General features: G+C 45.3%; 2 protein-coding genes across 6 annotated transcripts in view; one reads left to right on the plus strand and one right to left on the minus strand.

Annotated features, from left to right (window-relative positions):
* The first annotated feature begins 1,006 nt into the window (after nucleotides 1-1,006).
* On the plus strand, nucleotides 1,007-8,216 carry LOC135506570 (fibrinogen-like protein 1). Its single transcript, XM_064925910.1, has 10 exons — nucleotides 1,007-1,119; nucleotides 1,540-1,708; nucleotides 1,954-2,113; nucleotides 2,592-2,686; nucleotides 3,231-3,319; nucleotides 3,903-4,071; nucleotides 4,359-4,525; nucleotides 4,584-4,688; nucleotides 5,740-5,840; nucleotides 8,057-8,216. The coding sequence occupies exons 1-10, from the start codon at nucleotides 1,060-1,062 to the stop codon at nucleotides 8,214-8,216; spliced, it is 1,275 nt and encodes a 424-aa protein (XP_064781982.1). The 5' UTR covers nucleotides 1,007-1,059.
* Nucleotides 8,217-9,541: 1,325 nt separating this feature from the next.
* Nucleotides 9,542-22,030, minus strand: part of mtus1b (microtubule associated tumor suppressor 1b) — a 73,972-nt gene continuing 61,483 nt past the window's right edge. For all 5 annotated transcript variants that reach the window (XM_064926698.1, XM_064926697.1, XM_064926699.1 and 2 more), the window contains 8 exons: nucleotides 21,755-21,821; nucleotides 17,379-17,593; nucleotides 16,343-16,448; nucleotides 15,076-15,149; nucleotides 14,793-14,888; nucleotides 13,748-13,864; nucleotides 12,761-12,858; nucleotides 9,542-11,841 (listed from right to left, as the gene is read on the minus strand). In XM_064926698.1, coding sequence (XP_064782770.1) covers nucleotides 11,625-11,841; nucleotides 12,761-12,858; nucleotides 13,748-13,864; nucleotides 14,793-14,888; nucleotides 15,076-15,149; nucleotides 16,343-16,448; nucleotides 17,379-17,593; nucleotides 21,755-21,821 — 990 coding nt within the window. In that variant the 3' untranslated portion in view covers nucleotides 9,542-11,624. The remainder of the gene's footprint in view (nucleotides 11,842-12,760; nucleotides 12,859-13,747; nucleotides 13,865-14,792; nucleotides 14,889-15,075; nucleotides 15,150-16,342; nucleotides 16,449-17,378; nucleotides 17,594-21,754; nucleotides 21,822-22,030) is intronic.

Genomic DNA, 22,030 nt, shown 5'->3' on the forward strand with positions numbered 1-22,030 from the left:
GATACTTGCCTGGAGGCCTGGTCACATCAGACAAATACCTCTGGGCAGAATCACATCAGCATGTAAACACACCTCACCTCTGGAGCGATCAGACCATTCAGGCCACACCTCTGAACACACCTTACTACAGCTCACCTTAGCTGTCATGTGAACCAGCAGTATTCAAATCTTACCCTATAAGGTCCAGAGCCTGCTGGTGTTCTGTTCTACCTGATAATTAATTGCGCCCACCTGGTGTCCCAGGTCTAAATCAGCCCCTGATTGGAGGGGAAGTATGAAAAAAACAACAACAGTGGAACTGGCTTGACGTCCTGGGTCCGTATCCACAAAGTGTCCCAGAGTGCTGATTTGAGATCAGTTTAGCCTTTTAGTTCATAATGAATAAGACTGAATGGACAGATACATTTATTAAAAACACATTCCACCAAATATTAATATGTATTTTTTTTGGTATGAGGAAGAAAAGCCTTGTGCATGTATTTTGTTTAACTAGGCAAATCAGTTAAGAACAAATTCTTATTTACAATGATGGCGTAATTATGAAAAAAGATCTGAATCAAACCCATTGAATTAATAGAAGTAAATCAAAACTAGAGCTAAAACATGAAACAAGGGGAATGTTGACTTTAGGCAGGGAAAGTTACAAGTCAAATAAGAGTTGGAAGGGCCATGTTTAAGAGGACGCCAGTAAACGGTGGTATTGTGTCACCAGTTGGGTTATGAGAAGGGAGGATAGATAGAGGGAAGACACTACAAAAGGCAGCCCTCTTCCTACGCAATAGACCACTAGACACAACAAGGTTTAATCAGAAGGTCAATGGCCAGACTATGGTGGGAAGTCACTAGCCATTTTTCAAAGTACAGCAGAACACTCGTGCTGACTCCGATGTTTAGACATTGGTGTCCTGCGTCCCAAATGGAACCCTATTCCCTATATAGTGTACTACTACTGACCAGGTGCCATTTGGGATGCAAGCCAGTGTCTTCCACGGTGGGTTGTCAGAGGGTAGGGTGAACAGAGCGTCAGTAACACTGGTGGTTGAACATCGCTCACACGCCATGGCAGGAGCGTCCACCATAGTAGTTTTGGGGCTCTTGTTCCTCACGGAATGCCACTCGGTAAGATTTATTTACATTTTGATTGGCATTGGTTCATATTGTGCCGAATTCTACTTCCTTAACACCCACATACATTGTGATGATGACATTTTATGTGCCATTTTGGTGTATTCTGCATGCACCTGCATGTATGTTTGTGTGTGTGTCTGTGTGTGCATGCATCATCTGTCTCTGCGTCCAAATGTAGTTCATATCAGATTACATCATAACAGGTTTCTGTATTTATGTTATTGTTTAATGTACTGAGATTAGCATTTGTAGGATAACACATAAAATGGACAAACTTGTTCCTTTATCTTGAAAACTGTGATAGAAAGGATCATTCTGATGACTTTTTGAAAAACGGTTTTGTTAAATGAGTTGTATAGCCTGAGAGAGTGAACAGGGTCCCCCTCTCCCCCTGTCCGTCCTGTCCACTAGGCCCCAGTGCAGTGTGGGGAGATGGTGGGGCGTCTGCAGGCTGAGATGGAGGACCTGGTGAGGGTGATCAACGACCAGCACCGCTACATCCAGGGGCTTCACCTCAGCCAGGCCCAGAAGCTGCCCCAGATCCACCAGACACACCTCCAGACTGGGGGCCAGTACAAAGGTCAGGCAGGGGGTAGAACCCCATAGCTCCTTTTGTTAATGTGGAATTCTATGGGTAGAACATAGAATGAATGGAATGTCTTTTTACTGAACTGGATGTAGTTTTTTTGTGTGATTCATGTTTGATTAGCAATTCAATTTAGTTTTTAAAACAGACATAAATAGTGAAAGATAATGCGCTGTATAAGGAATGGATTGGGTGCCATTTGGTGTGCAAGCACTGTAACCATGTCCTCTGTGTGTTAGACTGTGCTGAGATCTTTAAGGATGGGAACTCCGTTAGTGGCCTGTATATGATCAGACCGGACCAGGCTCCCTCCTCCTTCATGGTGTTCTGTGACATGAGTGATGGAGGAGGCTGGACTGTCGTCCAGAGGAGAAAGGATGGAACGGAGTCCTTCGACAGGTAAGAAAGAAAACATGTGATAAAAGGGCCTAAAGTGGCTACATTTAAGACCTACACGTCTCCTGTAAGACCTTATGACCTGTGAACCGTACCAGATACAGACAACATCATGGTGTCATCATACTCTTTATAATGTGATCTAACTGATGGAATATGTCCAGACTCTGACTTACACATTCACATTCATTTATTCAACACTATAAATATGAATATCTCAAAACATTTTTTTTTGATTTCAAACAAATGTTAAAGACATTGTTTGGAACAATATACCCTACAAGTACATCATATTTCCAGAGTGGGCACTTTGGTACTTTTAATGGTATAACTCAAACATCCTTCCTCCCAATTACATTTTTGTGAGAATTGCCAAAACAATCTGAGATACTAAAACATTTTCCGCTCCCGCTGGCGTGGAATCTCGTTGGTTTCAGGTTTAGCATCACGTGCATGTGGGTGTGTCTCCCTCCCTCTACAGAGCGTGGGTGGAGTATAAGCATGGTTTTGGAGACAGCGAGTCAGACGGAGAGTTCTGGCTAGGGAACGACCCCCTACACTACCTCACCTCTCAAGGTGAAGAGGAAAACCTACAACTAGGGCCAAGAGCTTTTCTCCACCACTTGATCTGACCAGGAAAAACTCCCGGCCCCTAGGAACAGGCTGTAATAGTAATATGACCCAGAGTTTTTCCTGGCCTTAGTCAGGTTATAACTAGGACACAGAGTTTTCCTAGTCAGGTAACAACTCTTGGCTAGAAAAAACATCTAAATGCATGTGGCCAAATTCACATGGAATGTACCTAATAATGACAATGACTTGCTTTTATATTACATAGAGCTTTTAACTACAGTAGAGCTTAAAGAGCCCAATTTCCAACTTGAGATAAGTTGACTTAAAATGGACCCAAGTCCAAAAATGTTGACATAAGTCAATCTTTTATTGACTTAAGTCCTTGTTAAGTTCACTCATCTCAAGTCTGATCATGGCCCCGAGTGCTTTACATTGTACGAGGCCACAGCAACTCAACTCATCCACCACCACTGCTGTCTCACCCACCTGGGTGACAAATGGTGGCCATTTTGGCTCTTTATGACCTGTATTTGACTCTGTTTTCTAGGCGACTACAACCTAAAGATCAACATGGAGGACTTTGACGGAAACCAGCGCTTCGCCAAGTACAAAAACATGAAAGTTGATGATGAAAAGGTACACGTGAACACAACAGTCTTCACAGCAAACATTCTTCACACGGAACAGACACGGTTTTCCCATGACATTGGGTGTCACTATTTTGTCTACTCTTGTTCAAACTGTAAAAAAGGCAGTTGAGATCTTGATAGAATGTAAAGAACAAGAACGTTTGTAGTATCTCTCCTTCCTTTGTCTTTTTTAACCCAACAGCCCCCCTTCCCTTTCTTTGTTGACATAAGTCCTTGTTCGCAAAAAAACAAACCAATCTTCCGTTCATACTGTATAAACTGGGGATTTCCAGGACTAGTATACAGAGCATAGTTAACCACTATAGTTCCTGTGCCCAAGGAGGCCAAGGTAACCTGTCTAAATGTCTACTGCCCTGTAGCACTCACAACTGTAGCAATGAAATGCTTTGAAAGGCTGGCCATAGCTCACATCAACACCATCATCCCAAACACACTGGACCCACTCCAATTTGCATAACGCCCCAACAGATCCACAGATGACGCAATCTCCATTGCACTCCACACTGCCCTCTCCCACCTGGATAAGAGGAACGCCTATGTGAGAATGTTGTTCATTGACTACAGCTCAGCGTTCAACTACCATAGTGCCCTCCAAGCTCATTACCAATCTCAGGACCCTGGGCCTGAACATCTCCCTCTGCAACTGGATCCTGGACTTCCTGCTGGGCCGCCCCCAGGTGGTGAGGATTGTCAACATCACATCCACCACACTGATCCTCAACACGGGAGCCCCTCAGGGTGTGCTGCCGCGCACAACTCTAATACCGTCATTAAGTTTACTGACGGCATACCAGTGGTAGGCCCGATGACCAACGGTGATGAGACAGCCTATAGCAGGGCTCTCCAACCCTGTTCCTAGAGAGCTCCCTTCCTGTAGGTTTTCATTCCAACCCCTGTTGTCACTCACCTGATTCGGTTAATCAACCAGCTGATTATTAGAATCAGGTGTGCTAGATTATGGTTGCAGTGAAAACCTACAGGATTGTAGCTTTCCAGGGACAAGGATTGAGACCTCTGACCTATAGGGAGGTCAGTGACATGGCAGTGTGGTGCCAGGAAATGGTTGGTTGAGGACGCCCCCATCCACATTGACGGGGCTGTAGTGGAGTGGGTCGAGAGCTTCAAGTTCCTCTGTGTCCACATCGCTAAGGAACTAACATGGTCCATACACACCAACACAGTCCTGCAGAAGGCACGACAATGCCTCTTCCACCTCAGGAGGCTGAGGCTGATTTGTCACGGGCCCTCAGATCCTCAAAAATTTCTACAGCTGCACCATTGAGGGCATCTTAACTGGCTGCATCACTGCTTGGTACGGCAACTGCTTTGCATTCGACCACAAGGTGCTACAGAGGGTAGTGCATATGGCCCAGTCCATAACTGGACCGAGCTCCCTGCCACCCAGGACCTCTATACCAGGCGGTGTCAGAGGAAGGCCCTAAAAATGATAAACACTCCAGCCACCCAAGTCATGGATTGTTCTCTCTGCTACCACACGGCAAGCGGTACCGATGCACCAAGTCTGGAACCAACAGGACCCTGAACAGCGTCTATCCCCTAGCCTTAAGACTGCTAAATAGTTAACCAAATAGCTGCCTAGATTATTTGCATTGAACCCCATCTGCACTAACTCTTTTGACTCATCACATATGCTGCTGCTACTTCTTATTATATATCCTGTTACCTAGTCACTTTACCCCTACCTATATGTACATATCTACCTCAATTACCTCGTACTCCTGCACATCAACTAGGCTATGTACACGGGGTACCAGTACCAAGGTATCGTTACTCATTGTGCATTTATTATTAAGTGTTATTACTTTTCTCTTATTTTCTTTCCCTCTGCATTGTTGGGAAGGACCCGTGAGTAAGTATTTCACTGTTAGGTCGACACCTGTTGATTACGAAGCACGGGACAAGTACAATGTGATTTGAATGTCCTTGAGCAAAAAGGTCCTGGGGAAAACCAGCAATCCTCTTCATTCACCTTCTCATATTAGCCCATCGTGGAACAAGATCAATATTTGTACACAGCAGTTTTCAAAAAGAGACATCTCAGCAGTGCTCTGTTTAGGAGAACACTGACTGTGTTACAGTATAAGCATGTTACATACCTTGGTCTCTCACTCCTGGTCATCAGCCTCTTACCTACAGTTGTGGTGCCTTTTACTGTTGGCGTGGGGCATTCTGGCCCAGGACTTCTGCAGTGTGTGCACACCAATGTAGGCATTTGTTTGAGGTCTAAATTGAAGACTACAATTAGTTGAAATTTGAGATCAGGTGTTAGATTAAAGGGGATAGTTCAGTGATTTTACATAGTTAAATATTCAAAAATCACTGACTTATTTCCCCATTAAATACTTAAAAAGTGTACTCCCTAAAATACTCCTCTTCCCCCTCCAGAACCAGTATAGGCTTCATCTGGGTTACACTGTGCAGATTCAGGGAACCTCTCCAGAGCCCACTCCCGTCCCAGTGGGCAGTAACCTGGATTACTGTGGAGAGTCAGTAGGGGCCGATTACTGTGGAGATTCAGTAACCTCTCAACAGACTGGGAGTAACCTCTGAACAGAGTATTGAATTACTGTGGAGATTCAGTAACCTCTCAACAGAGTATTGGCCTTCTGCATTACTGTGGAGATTCAGTAACCCAACAGAGGACGCATTACTGTGGAGATTCAGTAACCTCTCAACAGTATTGGCCTTCTGCATTACTGTGGAGATTCAGTAACCTCTCAACAGAGTATTGGCCTTCTGCATGTCAGGCAGAGTATTGGCCTTCTGCATTACTGTGGAGTTCAGTAACCTCTCAACAGAGTTCTGCATTACTGTGGAGATTCAAACTGTGGAGATTCAGTAACTCAACAGACCTTCTGCATTACTGTGGAGATTCAGTAACCTTCTGCATTACTGTGGAGATTCAGTAACCTCTGAGTATTGACCTTCTGCATTACTGTGGAGATTCAGTAACCTCACAACAGAGTAACCTTGGCTTCTGCATTACTGTGGAGATTCAGTAACAACAGAGTATTGGCCTTCTGCATTACTGTGGAGATTCAGTAACCTCTCAACAGAGTATTGGCCTTCTGCATTACTGTGGAGATTCAGTAACCTCTGAACAACAGAGTATTGACCTTCTGCATTACTGTGGAGATTCAGTAACCTCTGAACAGAGTATTGGCCTATTACTGTGGAGATTCAGTAACCTCTCTATTGCCTTCTGCATTACTGTGGAGATTCAGTAACCTCTGAACAGAGTATTGACCTTCTGCATTACTGTGGAGATTCAGTAACCTCTCAACAGAGTATTGGCCTTCTGCATTACTGTGGAGATTCAGTAACCTCTGAACAGAGTATTGGCCTTCTGCATTACTGTGGAGATTCAGTAACCTCTGAACAGAGTATTGGCCTTCTGCATTACTGTGGAGATTCAGTAACCTCTGAACATTACCTTCTGCATTACTGTGGAGATTCAGTAACCTCTGAACAGAGTATTGACCTTCTGCATTACTGTGGAGATTCAGTAACCTCTGAACAACAGAGTATTGACCTTCTGCATTACTAACCTCTGAACAGAGTATTGGCCTTCTGCATTACTGTGGAGATTCAGAGATTCTGTAACCTCTTCAGTAACAGAGTATTGGCCTTCTGCATTACTGTGGAGATTCAGTAACCTCTCATTACTGTGAGAGTATTGGCCTTCTGCATTACTGTGGAGATTCAGTAACCTCTGAACAGAGTATTGGCCTTCTGCTTACTGTGGAGATTCAGTAACCTCTGACAGAGTATTGGCCTTCTGCATTACTGTATTGGCCTTCTGCATTACTGTGGAGATTCAGTAACCTCTGAACAACAGAGTATTGACCTTCTGCATTACTGTGGAGATTCAGTAACCTCTCAACAACAGAGTTGTGACACACACATTTATTTTCCACATACACTCCCGACTCCCCTAATTATTTATTTGGACAGAGAAGGTAACACTTTTAATTTGGCTCAATACGCCAGCATTTTTGAGAGATAATGTTTTGTATGATACAGTATAAAGTTACACCCGTTTTACAATTTAGAAATGAATGCACCCCCATTTGAAAGTGTCATAAATACTTGGACAAATTCACTTATAGTGTATACAATTTAGTCAAGTTTAGTATTTGGTCCCATATTCCTATCCCGTAATGACTACATCACGCTTGTGATTACACATTTGCAGTTTCTTTTGGTTGTTTTCCGCATTGTTTACGGATAATCATGAATGAGTCGTGAATAATGACAAGTGAGAAAGTTATAGATGCACAAAGATCATGCCCCCAAAACATGCTAGCCTCTCACCATTACCAATAACATGGGACGCTAGCATGTTTTCAGGGGTATGATATGCCTCTATCTTTCTCACTAATCATTATTCACGATTCATTCACAATTATTCTTAATCATGGTAGCATTAATGTAGAATTGTTGAGAAATATATTCTTATTTACATTAAAAGTGACTCTAAAATGACAATACATTATTTGCCCTTTTCTATTGGGCACAACATAATCTGAAACACAACCAAAACAAATCAACCAATGGTTGCGCACCATCGACAGTGTTATTGACTGATAGATTGCTATAACATATATGGTTAGCTGGTAAAATATTTATCCAGGAGTTGTAAGATCTGGCAATGTCCAAGCACTGGAACGCGACCTTCTGAGATTCTGCATCTCTCCACCAGGTGTGAGTCTGGCAACTTGAACGGTCACTACTACAACGGGCCGTACCAAGCGGTGCTGGATGACGGGGTTGTCTGGTACACCTGGCACGGCTGGTGGTATTCAATCAAATCCGTAGTCATGATGATCCGGGCCTCCGACGTCCATCTGAAGTCCAACTGACCAGAACGCCAGACGACATCGATCCTGTTAAGGGTTTTGCCTCAATTAGGATAGGCTGAAGGTGGTGTTAATTTACCTTGTTACCGTGTTACATCACAGAGAACATCCAATCATAACAGTCTTGATGCTAATTGAGGTAAAACAGTAATTCTGCACATAGATTATTAAAGGATTACATTTATTTTCATCGTCAATTGCAGACCAAAAATATATTTCAGCATTTAACCCAACCCCTTTGAATCAGAGAGGTGTGGGGGGCTGCCACATTGGGTGCCAGAGGAGCGGTTGTTGTCCATTCCAACTGGCAACCTTTTGGTTATTTGCCCAACGTTTTAACTTGCTCGGCCACCTGCTGCTAGCCCATATGCAGGTGATCTACACATCCAGCCCAAAGCAGGAGGTTTAAAACATACTTTCTTAGTCGCCAATGTTCCCGGAGCATGTCTTTCACTGTTAAAAATAACAACGTGAATGTGACTGGCCGATTTTTACATGTTTTCTTTTATAAATAATGGTACAATGTGTGTACAATTGTGTACTTTCCACTCAATTTTAATAAAATCTTAACTATGATCAACTCTTACTTTAACAGAAATATTGCCTATATTTCCCCCCCCCCAGAGTTCTCACTTGCAACCAGACTGGGCACGTTCCAGGTCGTTCTCGCTGGGCACGTTCCAATCTCAAAAGAGACTGCTCTATCACATAAATGGGCTTCCTCAGACAAACAGTTCTCCAGACATTGTGAGATCTAATCTACTGCACAGATCCACTGCACTAAAGAAACCTGGAACACGCCCATTTCCCCCCCTGTGTTTTAAGCCAACCCTTAAAACATTCACTAGTTTCTACCTGTTAATACTGCAGCCAGAGATAACAGACACTAGACATGACTGAATAGTGGGTGCAAACAAACCAGTAGTACATTACAGAGAGACAGACAGAGCACCAAAACCTCACAAGTGAAAAGAGAGTGTATTACTTCCATGTTAAAGCACAGTAGAGTGGTCGTGGAGGAGATTTGAGGCCACTGAGATAGGTGTTAAATGGGTGATCTGTGCCCTCCAGGGTGGATTCCTTTCTCGAGGTACTACTGCACAACAACAGGATTGAGCATGCGCGCACACACACACACACACACACACACACACACACACACTCTGCTTCGACATAGCGGTCAATCATTTTGACAGGTAAAGGACTTGTGTGTATAACCAATCTCTTCCAATGTATCACATTATACAAATACCTATATGTCCCTAATCATATCCACTATTTAATTATGTATTTATAGAGGGATAATGAATATAACATTGACATAGATATTTTTTTTTAAATCGTTTGTTTATTTACCTTTTAAAATGAAACAAAATGATGGTCAGTTTGAGGCATTCTTGGAGACGTGGAGAGGTTTGAGAGAACATTGGCTCAACACAAAGTTGTGGAGTTTTGGATTGGGAACCTTCTGAGCGATAAAGCACAGATGGGTAAATACATTCCACACTTTTATTACGGTAGAGCAGTGGTGGGCCGTCAGGGCCAGCAAGGCCTTCTCTGCTGGCCTAAACATCATCAGAATATTTAAAAAATATATATATTTTCCCACAAATATGTATTAAATTATTCCCCAGAGTAAGAGTTACACTCTTCATTTCATAGCGTTCCTCTTGGTTGCACTGCTTCCAGCCCCAGGTTGAGATTTGGAGGGCTGGTCTTTATGTTAGATATTTTATCCAATCATATTCAGCCATCATGTGTTGCCAGGGGTCTAAAATCTGCCCTCAGGCCTTCAGAATCAACAGTGCGGGCGCTTGTAGCTTAAAATGAATGGAAATTAAAATTGTGTGTCAACCAATCAGCTTTAGAGTTGGCTATTGTACGCCTGCTGGCTGGTTCCAGTGTTACACAGGAGCCAGCTAGCAGGCGTAGTACCTGCACGTCTTTTGATTGGATTACCAATATTGAGAGGCAGGTCCTATATGGGCAGGTCTCAGAACTAGGAAACTGAAATTACTACTAAGCTGTTTTTTCAACCCACAATGGCGGAAGGAGAAGATATCGATTTGGTCGAGGATATAATTATAACGCCATTCTCAAGACAAACTTTTCAAGAAAAGTTAGACATTGTCAGGAGAGGTAGACGCCGACGCTACAAAGCCGACACTACAAAGACAGACTCCGAGAAGCACTGCAAACTGTACTGCTGGGAATGCCTATTATTTGCAAGTGATCGATTTGGTGTTTAGAGCCACACTGGCTTTGCAAACCTGAGTTGTCTAACCAAGGCAGCAACAAGACACCAAAGTACGGCTGGGCACTTACAAACAATGGTGCTTTTGACAACTTTTGGGGACACCCGAGTGGATCTACAGCTCAACGAACAAGCGCGCAGGGCAACGAAGCTGCACAATGAAAAGGTATTGTACTCTTCCCCTGCAATTCTCTGAATAAAAATGTCAATTTCAAGGTGACGCAAAGCCTGGTTATACTGCGTTTCTGTCTCAATGTATAGTGTCTAGAGCCATGGCATCATAATGATGGTAATAAGAGGTGGATTAATTCGGGTGGGACTGTGTAGGACTTCACTGAAGGCCCAGGCCCCAGAACCACGGCACGCTACTGCGGTAGAGATATGAAGGGTTGGGATTAAAGTTCACTTTAACTGAATATCCGCGCCCAGATAGAGACTGTTTATACAACGGGTCAAAAGCTTGTTGGATAAAGCTCTGCTCTTCAATAAGTCACCCTAAATGTCTATACCAAAGATGGCGGATAAATGAAGATGCCCCACTCAGGCCATTTACCATAGATTTTTTTTTCATTGACTGTATATGAACCAGAAAAAAAGGGAATGCGATGTCTCACTTCCACTTCCGTCTCTGGCCTATACCATTTTAACATTTTCAAAACGACATTCAAGGTTTTTCGCACAAACTTTATTTGGGGAGCGGGGAACATGATGCACAAATAAAAGAAGGAGAATCAAAACGAGCTGAGAAGCTATGTACAAACCCTGAGGTTTAAGTTGCCTGTTCTTTCTCTCTGTTGAGGGGAAAAAAAGTGAGAGAAATCAGGCAAAAAAGAACGAAGGCAGAATTGTCCCACGCTTTAAGTAAGTGCATCTGTGCAACATTGTCTTCTCTTTCTGGGAGCAAAGAAAACGTCTGTACAAGTCATTGTGGGCAGAAGCCAATACTGCAGCGTCATCATATGAAGTAGTCCATCCACATTTGGAATAGCTTTGTCTCCTTGAGAGGCTGGGGTTGGTGATCTGGGGGGTAGGAGGTAAGGGACTGTAGAGGGGGGTTGTCTCTAGGGTGTGTTGGACGGGGTATCCACACAAACACTCACACACTCTCCCCACACACACACTCTCTTTCTCTCTCTCCCCTTGGAATCCAGTTTGGGTTATCTGCTGGGCGAGAGTGGGGCTGCGGCGGTGGGGAAGGAAGCCGAGTTGCCGGGCGAGTGGAAGGGCGAGGAGGGCGAGAGGCGGCGGGGGCTGGCCAGGTCTCCGTTGTGCAGCTTCCACAGCAGCTCCTCATTCTCCATGGAGAGACGCTTGTTGACCTTGGACTCCTTCTGCAGGGTCTGCTGCAGCATGGCCTGCTCACTGGACAACTGCCTGCAGGAGACACAGAGAGGAGAGAGAGGTCAGAGAGGGAAGATACACACAGAGAGAAGAGGAGAGAGAGGTCAGAGAGGGAAGATACACACAGAGAGGAGAGGAGAGAGAGGACAGAGAGGAGAGATACACACAGAGAGGAGAGGAGAGAGAGGACAGAGAGGAGAGATACACACAGAGAGAAGAGGAGAGAGAGGTCAGAGAGGGAAGATACACACAGAGAGAAGAGGAGAGAGAGGTCAGAGAGGGAAGATACACACAGAGAGGAGAGGAGAGAGAGGTCAGAGAGGGAAGATACACACAGAGAGGAGAGGAGAGAGAGGACAGAGATGTGAGAGAGAGAAGATACACACATGGAGAAGAGGAGAGAGAGGACAGAGAGGAGAGAGATGTGAGAGAGAGAAGATACACACATGGAGAAGAGGAGAGAGAGGACAGAGAGGAGAGAGATGTGAGAGAGAGAAGATACACACATGGAGAAGAGGAGAGAGAGGACAGAGAGGAGAGAGATGTGAGAGAGAGAAGATACACACATGGAGAAGAGGAGAGAGAGGACCGAGAGGAGAGAGATGTGAGAGAGAGAAGATACACACAGAGAGGAGAGAGAGGGAAGATACACACAGAGGAGAGAGATGTCAGAGAGGGAAGATACACACAGAGAGGAGAGAGAGGGAAGATACACACAGAGGAGAGAGATGTCAGAGAGGGAAGATACACACAGAGGAGAGAGAGGAAGACGCACACAAAGCGAAGGTGGTTCACTGAACAGCATCTATTACAGCAACACAGAGAAACGGACACATAGGAACACACATATTCTTATAACTACATTCTGCATGCTAGAAACCCTGCTGGAAGAACAAATGGTGAAGATGAGGATTCTGGAGAGAGATGAGTCACTCCTCTCTGCAGTACGTACTTGGAGAGTGCGGTGTGTTTGTCCATGCGGGCCCTGTAGTCTTCGTTCTCCTGCTGGACTTTGTTCAGACGCTCCTCCAGCTTCACGTTGCTCTCCATCTGGCGCCAGACAGACAACACAAATGGAAAAGTTAAAATGAGATATTTCTCTCTCCGCTCCTGTACTTGAATCATGCCATGATACTATGTACTTGTTAGCATTTATAGATTTGCTCGCAGCATCGCATTAATGGAAACAAAGACTGTTCTCAGGGCAGGCCTATGTTTGAATCGTGTCTGGGACAATTTTAGCATTTTAGCTAACCTCTTTCCTAACCTTAATCTAATTCTCTTAACCATCCACGTTAATTCTCCTGGGAAGAGTCTTGGTTTCCACTAATGCAACACAGCGATTTGCTCACTCGATCACGTGACATATGCAATGAATCTCTAATTGAAGGCTGGTGTCTGTGTTCACCATTTAACACTGATGATGGCTTGATACACAAATGGTTGTGTGTTGTTTTCAGCTTTTATTTATGCACAATAAACTTCTGGGTACCAGAATGTCCCAATAGCTGTGGATGATCTCAGTGTGCAGGCCTCAGGACTCTAATCAGCACTTTGAGACAAAGGTATTTGTTTTACTAGGTTGCTCTGAAGCTTGCGGTGAGGCAGACTCAATCTTTCCAATCATGACTCAATATTCGTGGGGTATTTATGCAGTTTTGTTTTGCAGCGAAATGACTCTTTATGTGGTGACTCCCAAGGCTGAAGACAATCTATCACGAGCTTGAACGGCAAAACAAACCCTTACTAAAACACTCCGCCTTCACATGAATGTGTGTGTCTTATAAGGGATGACATAAGATGGCGCACCCTTTCAGTGATGTACAGAGAGAGCTAGCGAAGACAACAGCGAACATACACCGGGGCAAGCTCAGGGCATGCATGTGTGTGTGTGTGTGTGTAGGCGCGTTTTCATCGACATGTATGCGTACGTCCTCACCAGCTTGTCCATCTGCATGAGTTTCTTGTCCTGTTGATGAAGCTGTTTGGTCTTTATCTCCAGAACCACCTTAAGACTCTCCAGCTCCTGTCCCAGATACAACACATGGGAGTCCTTCTATAGGGAGAGAGAGGAAGAGAGAGAGAGAGAAGAGAGAGAGGAGAGAGAGAAGAGAGAGAGAAGCGAGAGAGAAGAGAGAGAGAAAAATGGGGGGGAAGAGAGAGAGAGAGGAAGAAAGAGAGGGTGAGAGAAGGGGGGGAAGAGAGAAAAAAAAAGGGGGAAGAGAGAGAGAGAGAAGAGAGATGGTGAGAGAAGGAGGGGAAGAGAAAAATGGGGGAAGAGAGAGAGAGGAAGAGAGAGGGTGAGAGAAGGAGGGGAAGAGAGAAAAATGGGGGAAGAGAGAGAGAGGAAGAGAGAGAGGGTGAGAGAAGGAGGGGAAGAGAGAAAAATGGGGGGAAGAGAGAGAGAGAGGAAGAGAGAGAGGGTGAGAGAAGGAGGGGAAGAGAGAAAAATGGGGGGGGGGAGAGAGAGAGAAGAGAGAGGGTGAGAGAAGGAGGGGAAGAGAGAAAAATGGGGGAAGAGAGAGAGAGAGAGAGAATTTCATTCACAAACCAGAGTCCTATTCCTAACCTCTTCTATCCCCTACAAACTGTTGTTCCAGACAAACAACAGTCTTTCAATAACCCACTTTAAGATGGATGATTGCAGTACCAGAGTGGTGGGTTTGATTCTCAAATGAAACTAAATATGCATGAGTCACTGTGGATAAATCCCCAAACACTGCCATCCCAGAAACGGACACAATGACCAGTACTTTATGTCCATTAGCAACCAACAGGGGGCAGTATTCCACCAGTATAAAGAACATAAGGCCCAATAACAACAAAAAAGAAGCAGTAAACTGGGAATCTGTCTCACAGCAGTAGTATTGTTGACTGAGGTACACAGTGTACCAGAACAATAGCATTCTTCAGCACCTTCCTGTGTCCATGGGGCTCTGGGCATAATTAGGCCACTACATAGGGTGCCATCATATTCCCTTTACCTGGTTCTTCTCTGCCAGAATCCTCCTCCTCTCCTCCTCCGCTCGCAGCTTCTCGCTCAGCGCCTCGTTCTCCAACGTGAGGTCCTGGATTTTCTCCTGTTGTGGGTGTGAGAGAGAGAGAGAGAGAAAGTGGTTGAGAGAGAGAGAGAGAGTTAAGTCAACGCTACAACAGTGTTCCTCCCTGATACTGAGTCTATATAAGACATACAGAAGATAGTAGTATCTGTATTGGGTAAACGTGTTGGTAAGGCAGGGAGGGAGGTACAGGGAACATGGATCTTACAGTGAGAGTGGCCTCCGTTTCCTTTAGTGTTTTGTCCAGGTTCTCCAAGTCCTGTTCCAGAGTTTTCCTGAGCTCTGCAAAACAACACACACACTGAGTCAATGGAGGAAAACTAGTCACTTATTCACCAATTAAAACACTTTGGAGTAATCCTTTCTCATGTGAAAACCAACCAAGTGTGTGGATGCCTGAGATGGATAGATTGATGGGTGGATGGATGGATGGATTGGTGGGTGGATGGATGGATGGGTGTATGGAAGGATTGATGGGTGGAGGGAAGGATGGTGGATTGAAGGATGGTGGATTGAAGGATGGTGGATTGATGGGTGGATGGATAGATTGATGGGTGGATGGATTGATGGGTTAATGGAAGGATTGATGGGTGGATTGAAGATGGTGGATTGATGGGTGGATTGATAGGTGGATGGATAGATTGATGGGTGGATGGATAGATTGATGGGTGGATGGATGGATTGATGAATTGATGGATGGGTGGGTGGATTGATGGATGGATGGATGGATGGGTGGATGGATGGATTGATGGGTGGGTGGATGGATTGATGGGTGGATGGATGGATTGATTGATGGGTGGATGGATGGATTGATGGGTGGGTGGGTGGATGGATTGATTGATGGGTGGATGGATTGATTGATGGGTGGATGGATGGATTGATTGATGGGTGGATGGATGGATTGATGGGTGGGTGGGTGGATGGATTGATTGATGGGTGGATGGATTGATTGATGGGTGGATGGATGGATTGATTGATGGGTGGATGGATTGATTGATGGGTGGATGGATGGGTGGATGGATAGATTGATGGGTGTATGGATAGATTGATGGGTGGATGGATGGGTGGATGGATTGATGGATGGGTGGATTGATGGGTGGGTGGGTGGATGGATTGATTGATGGGTGGATGGATGGATTGATGGGTGGATGGATGGGTGGATGGATTGATGGATGGGTGGATTGATGGGTGGGTGGGTGGATGGATTGATTGATGGGTGGATGGATGGATTGATGGGTGGATTGAGTGATTGATGGATAGATTGATTAATGGATTGCTGGGTGGATGGATTGATGGATTGATAGGTGCATGGGTAGATTGATGGGTGTATGGATGGGTGGATGGATTGATGGATGGATTGAAGGGTGGATTGATGGATGGGTGGGTAGATAGGTTGAAACATGCATTTTAGGACAGAAGAATAGAGGGATGAATTTCAATGAGTTCTGTGAAGGTGTGTGGTTGTGTGTCCTCACCTTGGACAGCGGTGTCGTGGGTCAGTCTGAGCGTGTCCATCTGCTGAGCGTGGCTGGCCTCAGAGTTTCTCCTCAGAGTCTCCTGTCTGCTCCTCATCTCCTCCAGCTGACAGAGAGAAGAAGAAGAAAATGGATTTGATTGACCATTCTAATTCCATGGGCTCCTCTCAGTAACACAAGTACACCATTACAAGCTGAGCATCAGTTACGGGGTGAATCTCAATAGTCCAAGGTTTCCTCTTTATACTTCCAATTCATACTACTAATATTCCCCCCCGCTATTATGACACATTTCAAATCAAAGGTTATTGGTTGCGTACACAGTTTATCAGGTGTTCTAGAGGGTGCCGTGAAACGCTGGTGTCACCTGCTCCTAACAGGGCAGTTCAAATGAGAAATAATAGAATGAACTATGTGGAGAATCCAGTATTTAAATACAGTGTGAAAGCAACATAACAGAAACGGGAAGTGTTTTATGTCTCTATATACGTGGGGCAGCAGCGTTGTGTGTGTGTATGTGCAGGAGTCTGCGTGTGTATGAGGTGTGTGTTTTGTGTCTATATATACATGGGGCAGCAGCGTTGTGTGAGTGTGTGTGCAGGAGTCTGAGTGTGTGTTTTGCGTGTGGGAGTAGGTGTGCTAAAAAGTATCTGATTTGGAACAAGCTGATGTGGATGATTTATCGCTAATTGAATTACCAGTTAGATGTAGGCCATAGAGGACTCAGGAAGTAATACTACATGCCAATTCATATTCATCCATGCCGCCCCGTTCTACCGCTGATGACATCAGGGAGTAATAACCATGGCAACGGTCGTAAATCTCGGGAAGCGTTTAGGAGTTGGGGCGCTGTGTGTGGTGCGGTTGAGAGCCAGTGGAGTGTTTCAGAAGTGCTCGAATGCTGTGTTCACATGCTAGTCGGAACTAGGAAACTCCGACTTGCTAACAGGTTGGAGTTAAACACGTGCCCCGTTCAACAAGTTGAACATTTCAGAGCCCGGTCACCACAAGCCCGGTCACCGCCTCGACCACTGACCTGCTGCTCCATGAGGGCGCGGCATTTGTCTGCCTCCTCCTGATAGGCCTGGTGCACCTTGTCCCACTCTGCCTGGTAGAAGGCCTTGAGCCTCTCCTCCAGGCCGGTCAGCTCAGCCTGGTGATCCCTCTGGACCCTCCGCACCACCACCTCCAGAGACACCCGCACCTCCTCCTTCTCCTTCTGCAGCCGCTCACAGCACTGGGACGAGGAGACTGGAGAGGGAGGGAGGGGGAGGAGGGAGGGAGGGAGGGAGGGGGAGGAGGGGGAGAGAGAGGGAGGGGGGGGGAGGAGAGAGGGAGGGAGGGAGAGGAGGGGAGAGAGGGAGGGAGGGAGAGGAGGGGGAGAGGGAGGGAGGGAGGGAGGGGGAGGGAGGGGGAGGGAGGGGGAGGAGGGGAGGAGGGAGGGATGGAGAGGGGGGAGAGAGGGAGGGAGGGAGAGGGGAGGGAGGGAGGGAGGGGGAGGGGGGAGGGGGAGGGAGGGAGAGGAGGGGGAGAGAGGGAGGGAGGGAGGGGGAGGGAGGGGGGGGGAGGGAGGGAGGGAGGGAGGGAGGGGGAGGAGGGGAGAGAGGGAGGGATGGAGAGGAGGGAGAGATGGCGAAAGAGAGAGACCATGTCATTGTCACTTTGTATTTTAGAATTCACTTTCAAAACACAATTACCCAGAATGAGGCTCTATGATAAATAATGACTTCACTGTAATAAGAGGGCGACAGCGTTGGAATAACATCTAACGGCCAATTGGTGTTTTTGTAACAGCGTTGCATAAACACCAATTGGATTTGAACATCTGACGACGCACTGGAAAAATGCACGACTGTTCCAACATTGCGCAATCCAACCCCAACCTCTAATCCTGATCAGAATCATATGCACCCTTTCACACAACACTTTACATGTCCGCTGAAAACTAAGGGCCAGATTCCAGGACCCATTAAACCAGGCCCTGAATTAAAACGCCTCTTCAACAGCAGATCTCCATTGAACATAATTGTTTTGCCCAACCAGGAGTAGAATTCATTTGGGTCTAGTAGGCTATAACCTACTTAATCGACATCTAATGACAGGACTATATTTTAATACATATGTAATGATAGACCCATATATGTAATGATAATAGCAGATTTCCACAGAGCAGCCTGGACAGTTGACATTTCCTCATATCCTCCCCTGTGGGATTAACTCTGAGGCCTGTTGCCACGGCGATGTTGTCATAAAGGCCGGCAGCTGTGAGCCCGTTAACAGACAGGTCCTGTCTTTATTATGGGGTAACTAACAGACAGGGTATGTGTGTGTGTGTGGATTAGGGGCAGGTGTGACTGGCATGTGGCCCCCGAATTATGACATCAGCGCTGCCCCCCCCCCCCACAAATTATTTCATAACACGACATCATGGGTCAAGAAGGAACAAGGAAGCTGGAAAGAATGTGTATCTAGGGGCAGATCTAGGATCAGGATTTAATCAAGCCTGTTACTGTAGCCATTATCAGCTCAAGATAAAATTGATCTAGGATCAGATTTAAAGGGATAGTTCAGGATTTTAACAATGAATCCCCTTTATCTACTTCCCCAGATTAACATGAACTCGTGGATACCATTTCTATGTATCTGTGTCCAGTACGAAGGAAGTTGGAGAGTGTTTCACAAGCCAACGCTAACCAGCAGAGACATACAAAATGGTATCCATTAGTTCATCAGACTTCGGAAAAGTAGATAACGGGCTTCAATGCCAAACCTGAAATATCACTAACTCAAATCGCCAAATTTTAACTGTGACCATTATCCGCTTATTATAAAGAGCCTAGAACTGTTAACTGCAAAACTGTCGGAAAGACAAATAAAATCCCTGGAAGTCAGACTGACAACGTTCTTTCACGAGCTTGAAGAGAAACGTATTGACACAGGTTCTGCTGGTCAAACATACAGTAGACATAGCAGAGAGACTTGTTAGCACTTCTCAAAGTCTGACGTTAACAGACAGAGTTTTGAAGGAGGTGGTGAGAGTGAGATTCATACATTCCACAGTCATGTGTAAAAACAGGGGTCAAGGTTCAACAAGCACACCAAAGCCCCCGCTCATCAAACAGATGGTAGTCGATACATTTTCCGCTGAGGTTCGGTGGGAAAGAAAGTGCATCTATGCACGTGTTTGCTTTTAGGGGGAGAGAGCTTGGTAGGGCAGTTAAAGGGTGTGTCCGGGCTTACACGAGTGTGTGTGTTGAGACAGAATGGTTTTCACTGTGTGGTAAAAGTATTGTTTGTATAAACGTGTGTGAGAGAAAAGTGTGTGAAGGAATAAAACGACAGAATTGTAGTCGGTGTGTTGTGTGTGTGTGTCTATCATGCATGTGAGAGTGTGTGCCTGTCTGTTTAAAAGAGAAGGGGTCTTTCTAGCTCTCCACATCCCTGACAGCAGACGGCCGTTGGTGTTGTTCATCAGAACCACATTGTACAGGCATTCCAACCAGATGCCTCTAAGGCATCTTGCACAGTTGGTGAGGATTGACGAGGTCTGGCAGGACGTTTGAGACGGTCATGGGGGCACTTGGGTAAAGTGAAACGGTGCACGTTTCCTCTCCCTTTCGTAACACATTACAACATCTGGGGTCTGGGCCAAGTCGAAGGAACAGAACTGAACAAGTCCATTCCTCTGGAACGCCACTCTGATGTCATTGGCGGAACAGAACCGAATGGAATGCCTTGTAATGTATGAAACACATCCACAACAATGAGTGTTTCAACATGTTCACAAACACCTTCTCGCCTGGTTTGAAATGATCACCACTAGGAAAAATGGATAGCTGTAAGCATGGATTCTATCACATGTTATTGACCTATCCAGTCGTGTCAGATCAGGGATCATCTTGAAGGGAGGAAGGATGCATTTTTTTTAGAATTGGAAGTATTTGAAATTCTGGGGAAACATGGATCGAAATGTTGTCAAAATGTCAGATTACACTACAACAAAATCTGTCCCGCAGATTATTTTATTTGGCCCCCCATGTAAAAAAAAATTAAAGAGCGACTAGAAACACCAGCAAATCAGCTCCAAGTGATTTTTATTTTGTTCATAAGGATACCCCACGCATAACAGATATATGTGATTGTATCCAAATGTAAGCAAGGTTTGAAATGATTGTGTTTTAGTCAAATATTATATCTGCAGTCTACAAAGTATTTGTAATTATGCTCTGGCCCCCTGACCATCTCCTCAAGAAAGAAATCGTCCCGCAGTGTGATCTAGTTGCTGATCCCTGCTCTACAACAACCAGACGTTTCTCCAGAATTAGAGTCTGAACATTTCCTCCTAAAGAGAACAACCCCCTTCCCGGACAAGCAGTTTCACAGCACTCAAACCCATTATGTTAAGACTATTGTCCTGTCACGACAGTGATGTAGCATGTCTCCGTAAGGGTAAACAGAGATGATGCTGCAGAGAGACTACCACTAACTACTGTTGGTGAATGCTTGGAGGGAAGACGTTATGTCCTGCTTGAAGGAAGACCTTGGACAAAGGAGACTGTAATTATGAAGGCTTTATGACCGCTGCACGGGCTACCAATAACGTCAGTTCAATGCATTTCCCTGACACGCGGAAACACACGTACTTGCATGCTAACAGGTGTACACACAGGCACACACATTATTGCAAAACATGCCGAGGCTTGCATTCACGCCTCCCAAATACAGCATGCCTAGGGGGTGGGGGCTAATAATGTCTACACAGAGGCAGAGAGTTGGCCAGCACACAGAGCTTTGGAAGGCAGTTGACGACCTGATAAGGCCTTAATGATAAGCCAACAGGTTAGGGCAATGAGAATGAAATAGAAGGAAGGTTCATTCACATTGAGTGTTGTAAAAAAACAAAAAATAACTTGTTGGCTTCACTCAAAACGAGACAATTGTCAGATTAAATGTTTTCGATGATCATTTTCTTATTTACAGATTTTCTGCTTCAGACAAACACTTGCTCTTCCTTGAGCAACCGATGTGCTGATAAACGTGCATATGTAAGAGGTAGAGGGGTAGACATGAGGTAGAGGGGTAGACATGAGGTAGAGGGGTAGACATGAGGTAGAGGGGTAGACATGAGGTAGAGGAGTAGACATGAGGTAGAGGGGTAGACATGAGGTAGAGGAGTAGACATGAGGCAGAGGGGTAGACATGAGGTAGAGGTGTAGACATGAGGTAGAGGGGTAGACATGAGGTAGAGGGGTAGACATGAGGTAGAGGGGTAGACATGAGGTAGAGGGGTAGACATGAGGTAGACATGAGGTAGACATGAGGTAGACATGAGGTAGACATGAGGTAGAGGGGTAGACATGAGGTAGACATGAGGTAGAGGGGTAGACATGCTTGAGGTGTTTTTTTTCTTACTGAGCTCATCGCGCAGGGTAGAAAGCTCCAGGGACAGTCCTTTCTTCAGCTTCAATGTCTCTTCACGCTGTTGGGGAGGGGGGGGAGGAAGAGAGAGAGAGAGAGAGAGACAGAGAGACCATTAGTTATTAAGTCAATGGAAAAACTATTCCTAAACTATGTGAGACTTTCGTTTCAAGTGGAACCAGACAATCGTTTGACGTCAGACATTATGACTCGACTGACTGTCATCTTTCCACAACATCATTCCTTGGCAACAATAGCTTCTTAGACTTC

The sequence above is a fragment of the Oncorhynchus masou genome, chromosome 20 (genome assembly GCF_036934945.1).
Source record: "Oncorhynchus masou masou isolate Uvic2021 chromosome 20, UVic_Omas_1.1, whole genome shotgun sequence".
Lineage (NCBI taxonomy): Eukaryota > Metazoa > Chordata > Actinopteri > Salmoniformes > Salmonidae > Oncorhynchus > Oncorhynchus masou.